The 15,248-nt window shown below is 41.1% G+C and overlaps 1 protein-coding gene and 1 long non-coding RNA gene across 6 annotated transcripts in view; one reads left to right on the top strand and one right to left on the bottom strand.

Annotated features, from left to right (window-relative positions):
- The window catches only part of DNAJC6 (DnaJ heat shock protein family (Hsp40) member C6), a 49,961-nt gene extending 36,497 nt beyond the window's left edge, over nucleotides 1-13,464 (bottom strand). Inside the window, exons 1-2 of one of the 5 annotated variants that reach the window (XM_079980646.1) lie at nucleotides 13,197-13,464; nucleotides 1,819-1,996 (exon numbers count right to left, since the gene is read on the bottom strand). In XM_079980646.1, coding sequence (XP_079836772.1) covers nucleotides 1,819-1,831 — 13 coding nt within the window. In that variant the 5' untranslated portion in view covers nucleotides 1,832-1,996; nucleotides 13,197-13,464. Of the gene's footprint in view, nucleotides 1-1,818; nucleotides 2,356-13,196 lie in introns of those variants that run through there. The other 4 variants (XM_079980643.1, XM_079980642.1, XM_079980645.1 and 1 more) reach the window with 4 other exon arrangements.
- The window catches only part of LOC307218397, a 124,197-nt gene that overhangs the window by 38,623 nt on the left and 70,326 nt on the right, over nucleotides 1-15,248 (top strand). The gene's annotated exons all lie outside the window — the stretch shown is intronic.

Below are 15,248 nucleotides of genomic sequence, written 5' to 3'. Positions count from 1 at the left end.
GTAAACTAGGATTCGGCCTTTTGCCAATTACCAAGTGGAGGTAACGCATTGTGTGTAACTATATTAGTCTTCCTCAGCCTGGTGTCCTCCAAGTACTTTATGTCACAACTCCCATCAGGCCTAGCCAGCACAGGCTACAATTTAACATCTGCTCAGCTCATTGGGTGAAGAGGAGTAATCCTGGCAGATAGTTTTGAAAAGAAGCATTAGTTCTTCTTCCACCATTTTGAAACCTACATGGAGTCTATTTTTTTAAATAAAACATTAGTTCAGTAGTATTGTATTATAAACTGGACTCCCAAATTCAGGTCATATGGTTCATCATGTGTATTGCTCTTATATCATGTAAAGCATCTGGAATTCTACCCCCAACCCTGAGACAGTGAATAAACCAGTTCTCAAGTCCAATCCTCTTTATATCAACCAAGTTAATTACACCACATAAATTCAAGGATGGGGATTAAGTACTTGTAGACTATCATATTCTCACTCTAACAGTTGTGCTTTGGGATTCCACTTCACTGGATATGAGATTATATTTTTAAATGGACTGGCAGCACATCACTTTGTGGAAACTGCTTATACATCAAGAAGATGTTCTCTGGAGGAAAAAGGAAGCTAGCGTCAGAAATGAAACAGAGCTATGGATAAAATTGTTAGCAAACACAGCTGGCATCAATAGTATTGAAATACCTTTAAAAAAAAAAAGGAAGGAAGGAAGGAACACACCCATCCACACATTTCAGTACATAGCTGATAATCCATCAATAACTACTCTCCACAATCCAGGCCAATCTGAACCAGGACCCCTGAAGTGCATAGCTTCTCATTACCAATCCTGTGAGCCATCTGGCTATACAATTGGAAGATTTAGCAAGGGGTGGGGGTAGTTTCCCAACTCATGCAGCATGCCAGTCTAATTCCACTGGTCATGAAGAAAACATTCCAGCAAAATTACATTCAAGCTTTCCTTCCCTTTGCTATTGTGAGGGGGCACAACTTTATTTACCTGCCAATAAAGCAGTGTTTCCTAATTTATTCTTGTGTTGTTCTCTATCAATAGATGTAGAGACAATACTAGCAGGCTTGTTAGCATTTACAGATAACAAAAGAACTATTTTGGCCAAGCCACTCAGGATAGTTGTTTGCAGAAATAAATGAGCCATTGTTTAGTAGCCTTCATTTCCAATACAACTTCAACATTTATTCCACATCTGATATTCAGTTGTATTTTACCCCCATTAAACAATGACCCAAACCTTTTTTTCCACTGTTATAATGTGTTCCTTTTAAAACTGCTCTTAAGCATGTTCACCATAAGGTAAACTGGACATGGACCCAATACTTTCTGAAAAATACATTTTCCTTCTTCCAATGATCACCCTGAGTTTACTATGATTTCTTCACTTATGTTAATAAGGCACACCACCAGCCAACGAAACCTAAGCCATCTTCCCTCCATCACTCTCCTGCCCACTTAGCACACATCCTGAGAACAATACACTGACCTCAGCAGTTCCTTTGCATCTCTCCTCACTCCTTTCCCCATCAATTAACAGAAGAGAGTGACAGCTGGGATACTTTCCTCATTAGCTGGTCTTCAAAGCTCTTTAAATTTGCAACACCGGGCCCTCTTAGGTTTCCTTGCCTCAGAAACCGGAGGATGGCCTGGACCCCGGCCAGCCTTGCCATCCTCCCAGCACCAGAGCACGCCTGGGCCTCTCAGATCTTGCTGGGAAGCAAGGTGGGGCTGTAACCAGAGCCTCCCATCACCCACAGCCTCCTTCCCCTCCCCGGCCAAGAAGTTAAAGCCGCTACCTGAGCTGTCCATGGTGCTGCAGTCGAGTGGCTGGTGCTGCTGTCGCGCTGGGCTCCGGGCTGCTGCTGCTGCCGCCACCACCGCGGGGATCACCCCTTGTTTGCTGATGCTGCCGCCGCCTCCGCCGCCGCCGGTTCGCTCCCGGCTGCCGCAGAAGTCACCGTTGCTGTCCACGAGCTGCAAAGATTCATAGCCATCATTGTTGGTCTTTTTCCGGTAGCTCCCGAGGAGGCTCATGGGCTAGTCAGACACAGAGGGTCTCCACTGGCATAAAGGAGGAAGCGGCAGGAGGAGGAGGAGGAAGAAAGGGAATCACAAGTGCATAACCTTCCCCGAGAGGCGGAGGCAGCCACACGCCCAGAAAGGGGGCTGCAGCCCCAGCAGGGCCTTCCTGGCGAGCGAGCTGGTGGGTGTATGCGCGCGCGGTGGCAGCCTCCTCCCTCCCGCCTCCCTCCCGCCGTCCCCGCCTCTCTGCCTGGAAGCGATTGGAGCAGCCTGGGCAAGGCACGCCTCGCCTTCCACGGACGAGAGCCGGGGCCTGGCCATTAGGGAACACATCGCTTTCCAGAGATCTGGTGCCGGGAAGCAATCCGGGAGGCACCTTAGCTGTGCCTCCGTTGCCATTGGGCTTCTCCTCTCCGCGCACAGAGCATCGCCAGCCATGCAACTGTCAATCTCAATGGTCATGCAGGAAGGGGACGGGGTGGCTCGACAGCAGGAGCAGCCCTACCGAATCCCGACGGTGAAAGCTGCAGAGCTCCGCGTTCCACAACCCAGGAGTGTTCCTCGGTTTTAAGTCAGCCGGCAGAATTCCACAAAAGCGGAAGTTTTCCCAGCTCCCTCCCACGCCCTGTGTGTGATGCATGCGCCACTCTTGACTCCAGCACTTTCTCACGTCCCAGATCTCATATATATATATTTAAATTGCCGCCTCTTTCCCTTGTTTTAGGAAGGGGCGAGAAAGAGAGAGAGACAGAGAGAGAGAGACTACAACCAAAGGAAGGGGAAGGGAAGCCTAGAGCTACCCTGAGTTTGTAATCAGGATAACTGGGATGTTAATGGAAAAGCGAAGTAGATGGGGATCTGTCCAACAATAGCATCCAGGTACATGTGGGTGTTAAAACACTGGATGCTATGTTAGTTAAAAAGTAAGTCTTACTGAGTTAAACAGGGTTTTTTGACTGCACAGATTTGCAGCCTAAAAGGTGGCAATAGGTGGCCCATCTGCAGAAAGAGAAAAGCAAAAACAGCCATATCACTGGAAGGAAGTGGCTCTAACTTGCTGAAATAAGTTGAGTTCCTTTGCATGCCCTAATGTGGCCCATTAAGAAACCTTTTCTGAAAGGAAAAGATAGTGCTGCAGAAACAGGCTCTGTCTGTTAAACCTGCCACCTATGGCTTGAGCCATTTTTTCTATAGTCTTACTACAGCTCTGTTTCCAAAGGCTGCAGTCCTAACCATACCACTAGGGTGCTTCATTTTCCAAGACTGTGGAGGCCTTACTATTCAGTTTGGGAGTAACACAGAACTACAAATAACATCAACTCAATTTAAGCAGCTATAGAGCTCAATGCAGTTGACTTACAGCTGCTAACCTCTGTGACTTTTGCAAAAACTATTGGTGGGGTGAATATATGTATATAAATCTAATAAAAATATTATAAAAAACCAAAACCTGATGGTGGGGTCAGCATGAGAAGCGCAGTTACAAATGGACTTCTCTACCATCACGTTGCAGCCTGGGAAACTGGAAGGTCTTACTTGCTAGATAGGTAGGAGTAGATTCAGGGGAAATGTTGAGATGGTAGCTGATATAACAAAGTCACTATGGGGTGAAATGTTTTGAGAGTGGTGGCTAGAGGGTTTACACCATTCCCTAGAACATTAACAAAAGCTGGGTCAACATGGAGGCAGGTTAATGATGATCAGCCAGCAGAACTGTGACACACAAAAACATCAAAGAGCAACTGGTCACCATGCCCAAAGTCACTAGGTTTAGGATGACCTTAATGATTCATCTGTTATTATAGCAAATCAAAAGAAGAGCAATTATTTGAAGAAAAGAAAGAGCTGTTGGACTCCAAATTGCCTGGGAGCTGTACCCTGTCATTGAGAAGCTTTTACTCTTCCTTTGACCCACAAAAATCCCAGAGCCTGAGCCTGGCCATAATTATTCCATGATGTAAGAAAGCAATACATATCTTTTTTCAGCCAACATAGAAAAACAATCATAGGCAATATATATTTTATGAAATAGAGTGTCAGAAGTTTTCTTGCGTTCTCATGCTTATATTGTCCTAGCTTCATTAACCCAGATAGAGGCTAGGTTCTCCTCTCATTGGGTACAGTGATACAGAAGGACTATAGAACAAGGGTAGAGTGGCAGTGAAATTGAGTGATTTCAGTGCAAATTCTTTAGAATCCCAATTAATCCTTTCTGGGCTCCTGAACAAATCCTGTCAGCCAGGCTATAGCACACAAGTACAATGAAGATGATTAGCTTATTAGAATGGATTAACATTTACAGATTGATCGTATCATACAAAAAGATGCTCCTCTGTTGCTCCTCCGCATAAGTTTGTTTATAAAATTGTGTTTCTAAACGCTATATAAGTTGCTGAACCAGTATAATATTCATACATATTGTTAGAATAGTCTATAGCAAACGCAAAAAAAGGTTTCGAAATGGACGATATTCTTACCAATATCTACACATTTCGGAGATCTATACAGTGGTCTGTGAACATGGAAAAAGCTTTCTGCTATGTCCCAGCTTCAATCTATGCACATTCTTTAGCACAAGATGCTGCTGCACTTTCATCTATGTGCAGAATGCTAAATGTTGGCAAGAGAATGCAACCAAGAACTACTGAGATAATTTGGATAAATGTAATGCTTTCTTTTATGCCTGCAGCTCACCAAAGTACATCAAGATGTGTATTCATTACTAGTGCTTATATTCATTACTAGGACTTCCACCCAGTGGCCTGTTAGTGACTGCATTTAGACTTCTATAAATTAAATCTGTGTATATTGTTATGCTCTCTCTGCTTGTTTGAGCTGTGACAAGCTCCAGAGGTTTGTGTTTGCCTTTCAAATGAAGGATTACTGGAGGTTTATTGGATTTTGTAATATTTGCATTTATTTACAAATACACAGGTTGAACATAGGTGAACTTAAAATATTCCAACTGACAGCCAAAGTCCACTGCTGCCACATTGGATCTCCAGAAAGAGGTAGCTGGCACCCCCAAAACACTGTTATGTAAAATGAAATTTGTTTGTTGCCACCTAGATTAGGAGTGCATAACTGGATCTGGCTGGTGAGCTAGAACCTTCCTACCCTTGTGGGACCACCTATCTGTCAATCACCTGACATTATTATGATGTCAGGTAACAAGTTTAAAGGGGCTGGCTCTGTGCACCAACCAGCTGATTAGTGAGCAGAGATATCCCTTCTGAAGTCCACTCATAAGCACTTTGTATTGAAACCACCCCATCCCAATGGGTAACTTCTTAATGCAATCAAGCCCAGTGGGGCTTCCCGTCAATGGCAGTTGAGAAGCATACCTTCTGAAACATACAGCTGATGGAAGTTCCAAGCCACCTCCTTTTGCTGTCCAGCAAACTATTTATTCAGTCCCTCAAAAATGTCAAGACTTTCTTTACAAACTCTTCCTCTAACATTACTGGCATCCTGTCTAGTTTTGCTTGCCTTGTGTTTTTCTTCATTGCCTCACCAAATAAAGCAGCCTTTCCCTTTTTATTGATTATTCTCCCAAGGCTTTCATTTCAGCAGTAGTTATCAAGCAATTTCAGTCTGTATGTCATTCTCTTGTTCCTTTCCTCATCCAAGAGAATGAATGTGATTTCATAAAGAATGTATGAAGTGGGAGGGCAGGTGGAAAGAGGGTGGGAGGCAATCAATGAATTCTTCCACAATTATTCAATGGAACAATGTCTGTTTCACTGTTGAATTGTCAAGGTGTTTGAGAAGATTGTGCAAGTGGCAGACCTTTCATAGAAATGAATGAAAGGCATTAAACTTTCCAAGAGCAGTTGCCACAAAGTGTTGCTTTACAGAGGGTTTCCAGTGCCCAAATGTTTTTAAGCAACTTTTAAAGTGAGTCAGGGTCAATATGGCTGCTTACCCCTATGCACTGTGGCTTTTGATGAGAAGAAATAGATATGAAAAGACAGCACCAACATAGTTTAAAAAGATGGGTGGGAACATTAACAAAGCTAAACATTTCCCCCACTCCATCAGTAGACAAACCACCCTTTTTAGAACACTTTGTGGAGCTGGATGTGAAGAAGCAGCTCCTAGACTATCCACTTGCTCATGAGGAGTACAACCAGTAATCATCCATGATGGGCTACAGGTGGATAAGGCTGGTGCTGACAATACAGGCTGCAAGCCTCCAGACATCTACTGATAATATATAAGCCTCAAGAGGGAGTCAGAAGGAAGAGTGAAAGCTTCTAAATGGGTTGTTTAGTGAGCAGTCATGCTTATATGTTTCTGAAGAAGCTACATGACATTGCAAGCACTTGGCTGTTCTTTTGTGCTTTCCACTGCATTTCCCCTCTCACTTTTCCATACCCACCAACATTTCTCCGATAAAAAATAGGGACATCCTATTTGATAATAATAGTAATAATAATAATATTTATACCGTGCCCAACTAACTGGGTTGCCCCAGCCACTCTGGGCAGCTTCCAACCTATAAAAAAGCATAACAAAAAACATTAAATGTTTTTTAAAAAACCTTCTCTATACAGGGTAGCCTTCAGCTGTATTCTAAAGCTTGTATTGTTACTTATCTCCTTGGCTCGGGGGTCACATAGTGGCAAAAAGAAACACAATATGAAGATTGAAGCAGTATGGTGATCAAAGGAAAGGAGCAAAGCTTTTGGGAGGAAATGGGGTCCCAAGTGCTCCAGCCATTTTTTCCACTCTTCCCCCACCCCAACCCCCAGGACTTCCTTTCTCCAGTCTGCTAACACACAAAAATGGGGAGGGGGCCTTTCCCTGACCATACATGAGAGATGTGTGTTTTAACTAGCTATCCAAATGCCCATTGGACAAATAACTTTTAATTTGGACTGAGAGAGTTTGAGATCATTTTTACTAGCACGCTCACTCTTTCTTTTCTTAGATCTTTCTAGTATTGCAGAATAGAGTCAGTTTATTTGCAATCAATGGATAATGCACTGGGGTGGGGTGGGGTGGGGATCCTGGCCTTGGGGCATACAGAGTATACGGGAGACCCTAAAGGGGGGAAGGAGAGACAGAGAGAGAGACCCCCTCAAGGAGCCTTTCCCGCCTGCTCATGGGCAGCTTACTGGGCACCGACATGCCACATGCCCAACATCTCGGGCAGGTCTAGGTAGCAGCCTTGGATCCATCGGTGGATGATGAGCCAGGCTAGCACCATAGAGAAAAGGTAAAGAGTGATCCTCGTGCGCACACTTCCTGGCTCTGCTGGCAGAGCAAGTCTTTGTACCGAGAACAGGCGTGTCTATAGAGATAGGAAAAAGTAAAGAGTGATACTCGCGCGCACACTTCCTGGCTCTGTTTGCAAAAAAAATAAAATAAAATTTTTTTGCGCCGATAGCCGCCACCAGCTCTGGCAGGGAAAGCGAGACATTCACGGATCCAGTCAGAATTCGGAATGGGATTCTGTTATCCGTGATGTCCCGCTAAAATAGGGACACTTGGAGGATCTGATCTATTCTGCTGTGAAGACAGATGAAAATAATTCATTCAGCAATCCTTATCTTCCTTCAGCACGCCTTTAACTCCCATATCACTTCCTCCCTATACTACTCCTTCTCCTTCTCCTACTGCTAATATATTTAAATATTTTGTTGGCAGTGATTGTCTTTATGTTTTTAGCAATGTGCTCCTAAAATTTTATGTAATTTTAGCATCCCTTATTGTCTGCTTGCATTTCTTTTGCCAAATTTCTGTTCCTTTCTGTTCTCGCATGGACAAAACTTCCATTTTTAGGAAACCTTATTGTCTCTAATAGCTTCCTTTACTCTGCTTGTATACTGGCATATTCTTGGCCTTGGTGATACCTTTTCTGATCTGCACAACTCCCAAGCATTTCAGGGAGATTTGACCCCCTTGGCTTTGCCTGTTAACTTCCTTTTTACCAATCTCTTCATTTTGGGGTGGTTTCCTCTTTTGAAGTAGATGTGACCATATTGAGTTTTCTTAGCAATTTGCATGTATATTTAACATAATAGCTTTATGGCCACTGCTCTCAATTGGTTCGACAACACTTACATCTCATTACAGTGGTACCTCGGGTTAAGTACTTAATTCGTTCCGGAGGTCCGTTCTTAACCTGAAACTGTTCTTAACCTGAAGCACCACTTTAGCTATTGGGGCCTCCCACTGCCGCCATGCCGCCGGAGCATGATTTCTGTTCTCATCCCAAAGCAAAGTTCTTAACCTGAGGTACTATTTCTGGGTTAGCGGAGTCTGTAACCTGAAGCGTATGTAACCCGAGGTACCACTGTATATCAATGCTGTCCTCTGAGACCAAGCACACCAGTTTGCCTATTTTGGCTCAGTAAAGAAAGGAGTTCAGAACACTCATTCCACAGCACCCTGCCTTTTACCACCCAAAATATTTATCTCCTAGCTAGATTCACTTTCAAACTGGAGCCTGGCTGATGAAAATGTGATATTGGAGGAATGACTTGTTAGAAGTAAGCCTTGCAGTAGTGGTGGCGATGGGAGGGTGGGCAAGATTGCATAGTCCTGAAACATGCATTTTAGAATTGGGCGCACACAAATGATTGTGGTGGACCCACACTACCATTAGTTTGTCCTTATGAATAATATTTGAAATGATTATTAGTATTCTTTTTAGCATGGCCTACCATGTCCTAAGATCTGTCCTTGGGTGGTGTGGGGTTCACTGCAGCTTGTGCTTCTCCCGCTTTATTCAGATAATGTTGAGAAGATCTGCGCCACATAGGTGGTGCTCATAATAAAAACCAGTGTGGTATAGTGGCTGGAGTGCTAACCTAGAACCTTGGAGACTAGAGTTCAAATCCCCAATCAGCCATGAAGCTCACTGGATGACCTTGGGCCAGTCACTCAGCTTAACCTACCTCATACGGTTTTTGTTTTGTTTTGTTTTGTTTTGTTTTGTTTTTTGTTTTGTTTTGTTTTGTTTTGTTTTGTTTTGTTTTGTTTTGTTTTGTTTTGTTTTGTTTTTAAAGGGTCAAGTAGCAGGTGTTGAGGAAAGGTCTGTATCTGAGAGCATGGAGAACTGTTTCCAGTTAGGGTAAACAGATATTTGATTAAATGTGAGATGCCAGAGAATACAAGATTTTGCTGCAAAACCAGTCATCAGACTAGTGCAAACAGGCCACAGACCTGCAGTTTAGTTCTTTAGATCTACGACTCTTTCTGAGGGTTGGTTCAACCATTGTACTTAGGAGGTCAACTGAGGGCTTGCTATTTATTGATTGATTGATTGATTGATTGATTGATTGCTGTAACAGTGCAAAGCTGTTTGGAGCAGCTTTAAGGCATCGTGCCTTAAGTAAAAACACTTTGAAAATTCTGCAGGAAGTGTGTAACTGTATGTACAAATGGGCAATGTATGTATGGAAAGTGGCATATACATAGTACTGGTATGTGCCTTATGCCACTTGTGGGGCATAATAACTGGGTACATGGTATCCTGTGCCATTCTGAAATAGCCATCAGTACATGGGATCAGTCATCTTGTTGTTCATAAAATGCACTTTGTACATACCATTACATGGGAAGTGGCATGCAGTAACTTTCTGTACTATTTTTATAGTGTTTAAAGTACACGGTAGAGGTGCAATGGGATGAAATAAGTGTTGAAATAAGTGTTAAAATAAGAAAAAAACAACACAAAGGAGAGAGTAGGCCTTGGTTCACCTCATAAGTACTCTGCATGTGTATGTGTTCTGTAAATGTTTTAAATACCTTTTTAAAGGATTTCTCCAGAGTTAACCTTTAAAAATCCACACAAGGATGGGGTAGGACGTACTTTAAAATGTCCATGTGTAGTACTAGGATAAGTGCAACTGTCGCCGCATCTGCACTATACATTTAAAGGAGTGTCATACCACTTTAAGCAGTTGGGTCTTCCTCCAAAGGATCCTGGGAAGTCTAGTTAGCTAAGGATGCTGAGTGTTCTTAGGAGATCCTTATTCCCCTCAAAGATTGTTAAACCACTCTGGAAATTGTTGCTGTGTGAGGCAACTAGGAGCAATGACATAGCTGTCAACTTTTCCCTTTTCTTGCGAGGAATCCTATTCTGAATAAGGGAATTTACCTTAAAAAAAGGGGAAAGTTGACAGTTATGAGCAATGATTTTAAAACTATAAAAAATTAAAATGATCTGTAGTAAAACACTGTAAAACACAATATAAAATAGCAGTCAACAATTAACAGAAGCTGCCCCATCAAAATACAAAATACTAAAACTTTTTTTTGACAGTGACAGTTTCTATTATTTGGCTGCGCTAAAGAATTACAGAACTATGCTCAACTTGCAGAAAATGCAATGTAGCTTCAGGCACTGACAATGTAGTCCTATGCATGTTTACTCAGAAGTAAGTCCTGCTATGTTCAGTCGAGCTCAGAGTCCTGAGTAAGTATACTCTGCAGCCTGAGCTAGGATCTTCTATGTAGCCAGTCCAATTACTGGTTAACAAAGCACATCATGCATCTTGCACTGTGTGGCCAAAGTGCAGCAATAATAATTAAAAAGAGCACCAAGTCAGAGGTATCTTTAAAACAAGGGATGAGTTTACGTAATGCAGCCAGATGGCTTGAGAATGTGAGTCATAGAATCCAGGGAAAGTGCCCCTTTGACACTAACAAGCCAAATGAGTCATATTCTGAGATGGGGGAGAAACTTGACTCAGATCACATTTAAAGGCAAATCTATTGAATTTGTGAAATAAAATAGCCATGGTTCAAAAATTTGCACTTCTCAGAGTTTTGCAATGTACTTGTTTGCCAAGTGATGTGTAAAATTTTTTTTTCCATATACTGAGGACAAGTGTGCATAAAATGCATATATTAGTAAAAAAATGAACATTTTTTTTAATTGGGGGAAATAGCTTTGCAACAATCTGTATTGGGCAAAATGGAAAACAGTACAAAGTGCATATTAGGGGGACTTAAAAAAACACTTGCAAACTATTGAGAACTGAAGTTAGAAAAACTGAAAGAAATAAAAAAATGACAAATTTGTCTACCCCTAGTCATGTACCAATGAGGAGACTGGCCCTAATCACTTTGATCTAGAGTCAGGAATGTTTTCTTTGTGTCCCTAAATAATCTCTCAGGGCACATGTTTATACATTCAGCAGAATCAAGTTGAAAAGATTTCCTGGGCTGTACAACAATAGGAGCGGGAGCACATTATATATTTCCCTTCATGTATTTCCCTTCATGTACAAAGCTAGCATGTAAGGGAGAATTAAGTCTCGAAACCTAGGAGCGTCCACCCTGGTACACCATTTTTCTGTATGTGCTGGGCAGCTTCATTTCTTAGTACAGGGGCTTTTGAATGTGCAAGTCCTCTGGCAGTGTGAAGTAGTACAGTCCCAGAAAAGCTTTACTGTTTGATTCAGCTAAAGGTACCAACTATTCTTCACCTTTTAATCCAAATGCTAATGTAATATTATGCAATATGCAATTCTCGTACAAAGGTATTTACACCTTGAAAGTAGAAGGTGAAGAAGTGAATATATACTGCAGCTTCTATATAATTCAATTGATAAGATGGTTTAATGTGTGCACATATGACTGGCTTACTATTCATTCAAAATAGTCTCTACAGATCTCCTTCATACGATTACCTCTTCTGTAATATATAATATCCTAGTCTATAGATTTTGTGCTGCATGGGAAAATCCATGATGTTGTTTTTAACATGCCTGACTCTGCAACAACTCTAACTCCACTCTGAGTGGGAAACAGTGTATATAGACTTGAGGCCTAGGCTTTCTTTCCTACTCTGAGGATTAATCGGCAGCTGGGTAAAAGCCGTATGCAGAACAGATTAGGTCAGTCAGCAATTAAATGAGAGTGCTTATACTACCGTTGGCATGCAGTAAAAAAACCAAACACACACAACCATGAGTTTCAAGGGCAAAAAAACCACCATGGTTTCTCCTTAAAGGTTAAAGAATTTCATAAATGCTGCACATATGAGCTTTGGGTTTCTTGGATCAGAAGGAAACAGATGCTGTCACAGCTGGCTAAATATAGTGCACCCCTGCATTGTCTTCAGGCTGCTATTGGTAGCATCTAAATTACATGAGCCGATAGAAAGAGGCTGTACCTCTCAGATGAAGCTGCGACTGAAATAAACAGCTCTTTCCCTCAAGGAGCATTGGAAGATGGAGGCCTCATCCCAAATTCGGCATCTGAATCTATACTGCTCACATTGATTTTTGCTAAATTGAAAGGACATTTGTATATAAATCAGAAACATGATAGGAAAGGCCAAACACTTCAGTGCAAAATTGTGGAATAAACCTACCTATAGCATTGAATAGTGGCAGTAATGTCACATCACTGTCTCAGCAACATTGTGACAAGCACACAGTTCAACCAATCTCCCTTCACTCCTTTGGGCAGCCTTAGTTTTGATAATTCAGATTTCAAAGCAGAAATAATGTGACATAAATGTGAGGTGATTTGTAATGTAGATTTAAAAGTATTTTCCCCTAAAGGAGAAAATTATGTTCAGTTTTGCAATATCACTCTGATACAATTATGAAGGTCAAGTATCCTCAAATACTGGATACTTTTCATACACACACTGAAAGGAAGTAGAGGTCTGTTTATTTACTGTAGACCACAAGCTTCCATAAATATTTTAATGGGGAGACATCCCATTTCTTTTTGCTATTATCAATATTATCAGATAACATAACATCAAACATTAGGACTGCAATCCTGTATACAATGACCTGGGAATCAGTCCCATTGAGCTCAGTAAGGCTTGCTTCTGAGTAGACATGACTAGGGTTGCACTGTAAATATATACATTGGTATTTGAATAAAGCCTTGGTAATACAGTCATACTGTAAGACATACTGCATTCACAGCTATGAACTAACGAATTTGGCATCCTAATTTGTGCTTCAAATAAGAAGGAGATTTCATACAAAGTCTATCCCTTAGCATATTATATAACTGCATTTATTTTTAAACATGGCTTGTTTGCATTCAAGATGCACGATGCAGTTTTAAAATGGTTACTCAGCAGAATAGACTGTAAATAGTACCACATAAATGACTCAAGCATCATATGTTTATAACACTGTACATGTTTCTAGTTATAGGTTTTCCTTACCTTTATTTTCAGATTCTTTCATCCTCCCTTCCCTCTCCTTGCTGCAGCTCAGCAGGAAAAAAAACCCTCAGCTGATTTCTGAAACGCTGACTTTTGATTTGTCATTCACAGCCAGTCATAGGTCACGAAGGCTACGTTCCTCAGTCCGAGGCAGTGATGTGGTGATAATTTGTATGAAAACGGTGTATAATGCTGGGTTATAATTTGGATTATACAAAATCAGAGGAAGGATGAGGATGCAAGAAGACATAGCATATTTTATAAAATCTGGCATGGAACAGAGGATCTGGAGTCAAAATGTTTTTCCTCATTTCATTTCTACAGGCAATGTTTGTTCATATATTTTTTTTTAAAGATCCAGATCTTTCTGTTACTTTTTTCCAACAAGAAACAGGATGAAGGAAAAACAGCTAAAAGGTGTTCTTTGTGAAGCTAATGTTCACAATTCACATGTTATGCTAGATTCTAGCATGAAACCTAGAATCTGTGCGGTTTAGAAAATTGGATAGTTAATTTCCACATTTAGCTATTTTTGTCTTGATAATTCATTCCAGAGTTTATCAGAATGCAGTTTTCTCCTTGTAATAAATACCCAAATTATATATATAAAAAATGAAATAAACATATATAAAGTATACTGAGAGGAGAATAAATTATACTGACCTGTGTCATATAAATCTGTAAGTGGCTTTGATGTTTTATAGACTGTAAAGTATGAGATTGTTTATAAAATTCCATTCTTACTAAAAAAAAAAAAAAACAAAACATGCCTGCACCCAACTGTTTATTTCCATGGAGCAATTTCTTCTGGACCTCTGTTTTAGAACCAGCTCTAACTTAGCATTGGTTGGTCTGCAGCTATTAACAAAAAATGATGGACAGGCACCATTTTTCACTGTGAAAAAAGTGAGTTCACTCTGTTTTCTTCATTGCAGCTGCTTCTCTCTCATAGGGCAATCCTATATGTGTGTACTCAGAAATAAGTCCTAGTAGGTTACTCCCATTTAAGTGTATGTTTATAAATGCAGCCCTATTGTCTTATAAATTATTCTGGATTGGTGAAATTAACTGGACCAGATAAAATCATAGAATTGTATACTTGGAAGGGACCACGAGGATCATCTAGTCCAACTCCCGGCAATGTAGGAATCTCAACACATGGTATCCCATCCAATTTGAAACCATGCTGGACCCTGCTTAGCTTTGCAAGTGTGCTTGCAATTTTATTGTTACACCAAGCTTCTGGTCTAGTCAATTTGTAGTTGAGGGTTAGCAACTTTTCCTCTTTTTAAAGGGCTTGCTATATCTTGTTTTACACCTATTCTTTCACATACAGAAGTCTTTTAAAACAGTCTCAAAGTTGTGCCAGATACAGAAATTAGGATTTAAGTGTTGTATATACCCAACCCATAAATCAAATATACTCAGACCTTCAGCTAGCTAGATGCTGGGGCAGAGTTGGAGGATTCTTAGTGAACAGTCCTAGAGAGGAATATTCAAGGCCTTGGAGCTTTCCTGCTGGGTGGGGAACTGCCTCTCAAATCTTGTTCTAAGTGCAATTGTCCCATTTAGACTTTTCTTTTTCTCCCTGCATTCTGCTCAAGTACTCTGTGTTTGCTTCTCCTCTTGACCACCTAGCATTTTCAGGAATACATCACAAGCAGCCTGCCACAGCATGCATATTTCTGCAATATATAGCATGCTGTTACATGCCAGAGATACTATCAAATAGCTGCCAGTCATAGTCACACTAAAATGTAAACATGCCTATATATTTTTAAGCTACATTTATATCCCACCTTTCTTATAAGGACCTCAAGGCAGCATATGTTGTTGTTCTCAGGTGAGCGTTGTGGATTTGAATTCCAGTTTTTCCCCAGCCTTAGTCCAGTAACTATTACACCACACTGGCTCTCACTAGCTTAGATCACATTGATGTGGACTAGTGTCAGTCTTTACCATTCAGAGATTTTAGTGCTACAAAAATCCAGACCTTGCTGCAAAACCATGCCAAATTGGGCAGGATTCAACTAAGTTGTTGCATGCGTGGAA

Source organism: Podarcis cretensis, assembly GCF_951804945.1.
Source record: "Podarcis cretensis genome assembly, chromosome: 6".
NCBI classification, from domain to species: domain Eukaryota; kingdom Metazoa; phylum Chordata; class Lepidosauria; order Squamata; family Lacertidae; genus Podarcis; species Podarcis cretensis.
The sequence above is the reverse complement of the archived record's forward strand: the minus strand, read 5'-3'. Positions and strand labels throughout refer to the sequence as shown.